We start from the raw sequence: 1,832 nt of genomic DNA, 5'->3' as shown, positions 1-1,832 counted from the left end.
TCTCCCGCCCGGGGAAGCACTTTCGTTTTCTCTGCTTCCCAAGGCCGACTCGCCGCCGGCGCAGCTGAGTTGCTTGCCTGCCCACGTCCACCCCACCCCCCCCGCGGGCCGAGGCTGCCCTCCGTGGGAGTAAAGCTAGAGGGGCTCTCCCTCCTTCCCACGGCCCCCCAGCGAAGGCAAGGACGCCCACCCCCGTTCCTTCCCCCCCCCAAGGCAGACCCAGAGCGCTCACCTTCCAGCCGCATCCCCACGGCCAGGCACTTCTGGAAACGGCAGTAAGGACACCTCTTCCGCTGCGTCTTGTCGATCTTGCAGTTCTGGGTCTCGGTACACGTGTAGTGCTTGTTGTTCTGCACGGTCCTCTTGAAGAAGCCCTGGGCGAGGAGAGAGGGACTGAAAGAGGGAGACGGAAGGGAAGAGGGAAGGAGCGCAAACGGGCGCGGGAAACGACCCTCTCCTAGAAAGGGGGTGTGTTTCAGTGCCCCCTCCCCAATCTGGAAAAAACCCCTTATCTGGGGATTGCAATCCCAGATTCCCCTGGTCTGTCCCGGGAGCAGAGGGGGGGGGTCCAAAGACCCTCTTAACTCCCCCAAACGAACCACCGCGAATCCCGAATCGGTTTGGCTGCGGCGCCGTTTTATCTTTTCTTGGTGGGAACGTCATATAAAATAAAAATAATAATAATAATAATTTTAAGAAAGTTTGCTGGCGTAGTCAACGCAGCCCGGGCTCTGGATACAATTCCGCAGCTCACTGTAAAACTGGCTCAAACAAACGTGTCCCCCCACCCCGGTTTTTTTTTGGGACACGTCCTCGAGGCATCCAAATTCACACAATTTTAACACGGGACATTTCTACAGAAATTCTTTAGGCCAGCCTGACCGACCTGCTGCTCCCTCTCCTCGTCTTATCCTCACCCCAGCCCTGCGAGGTAGGCTAACTTGGAAGAGTAGTTAAGCGTGAGCCCCAATCCCGAGAGAGAGAGAGGGGGGGGTCACCGCTCCCTGCCAGAATTCAGTCTTTCGTTCTCTGGCCTCAGTGTCCATCCGTGAAATGGGCTTATAATCCTGGCCTAAGTGGAAGGACCGGTTGAACAGGATGCAAGACAACAAGGCAAGAACTGTTGGCTGGTTAGTCCCAAAGGTGCCTTTTTTTTTAATTCTCCGCGAGGCAACTGGACTTTCTTGTTTTCTTTTGAAGACGTTTCGCTTCTCACCCAAAGAAGCTTCTGAAGAAGCGAAAGGTCTTCAGAGAAAAACAAGAAAGTCCAGTTGCCTCGTAGACGAAAAAAAATAATTAAAAAAAGCATCTTTGGGACAAGGATGACCCGAATGACTGAGAATCTGTAGATATTGGCTCGTTAATAATTATAATTATTTAAAATAGCGTGATCGATATGAACCCGAGGGCCCTTATTGAAATAGAAAGAAGATGGCGCGCATTAATAAGAAATAATTCCATTGATAACTAACGTGCGGATTCCTATTTTAATACGACCCCCCACCTCGAGATTTCCCACGCTTGGCAAAAAAAACACAAAAACGCGCTCCTTTCTCCCTTCTTTCCCTCGCCCACCCCTCAAATCCAAGGCACAGGGCGAGGGTCCTCTCCCGACCAGGGGCGACCCATTTTCACGACCCTCCCCCAAGCTGCAGAATCAACCCTCTCCTCTCCCCAAATCGCAGGAAAATAGCCAGAGGGAAGAAAAAAATAAGCTATTTATTTTCTGTAAAGGCCCCGCGTTGATTTTAAAATGAAGACGACCCACGTTTTTAAGGGGACAGCCCCCTTTCTTAAAAGTGGGGAGGGGGAGGTCGTTTGGGAACGTGGCT

General features: G+C 52.2%; 1 protein-coding gene across 1 annotated transcript in view; it reads right to left on the bottom strand.

The window, feature by feature from the left end:
- Positions 1-232: 232 nt before the first annotated feature.
- Positions 233-1,832, bottom strand: part of LOC107298866 (steroidogenic factor 1-like) — a gene marked incomplete at its 3' end in the record, with an annotated part of 4,656 nt that continues 3,056 nt past the window's right edge. Inside the window, exon 2 of the mRNA XM_015828231.1 lies at positions 233-374. Within this exon, the coding sequence (XP_015683717.1) occupies positions 233-374 (142 nt within the window). The remainder of the gene's footprint in view (positions 375-1,832) is intronic.

Source organism: Protobothrops mucrosquamatus, unplaced genomic scaffold (assembly GCF_001527695.2).
Source record: "Protobothrops mucrosquamatus isolate PMUCROS unplaced genomic scaffold, P.Mucros_1.0 scaffold4343, whole genome shotgun sequence".
In the NCBI taxonomy this organism is placed as follows: domain Eukaryota; kingdom Metazoa; phylum Chordata; class Lepidosauria; order Squamata; family Viperidae; genus Protobothrops; species Protobothrops mucrosquamatus.
The sequence above is the reverse complement of the archived record's forward strand: the minus strand, read 5'-3'. Positions and strand labels throughout refer to the sequence as shown.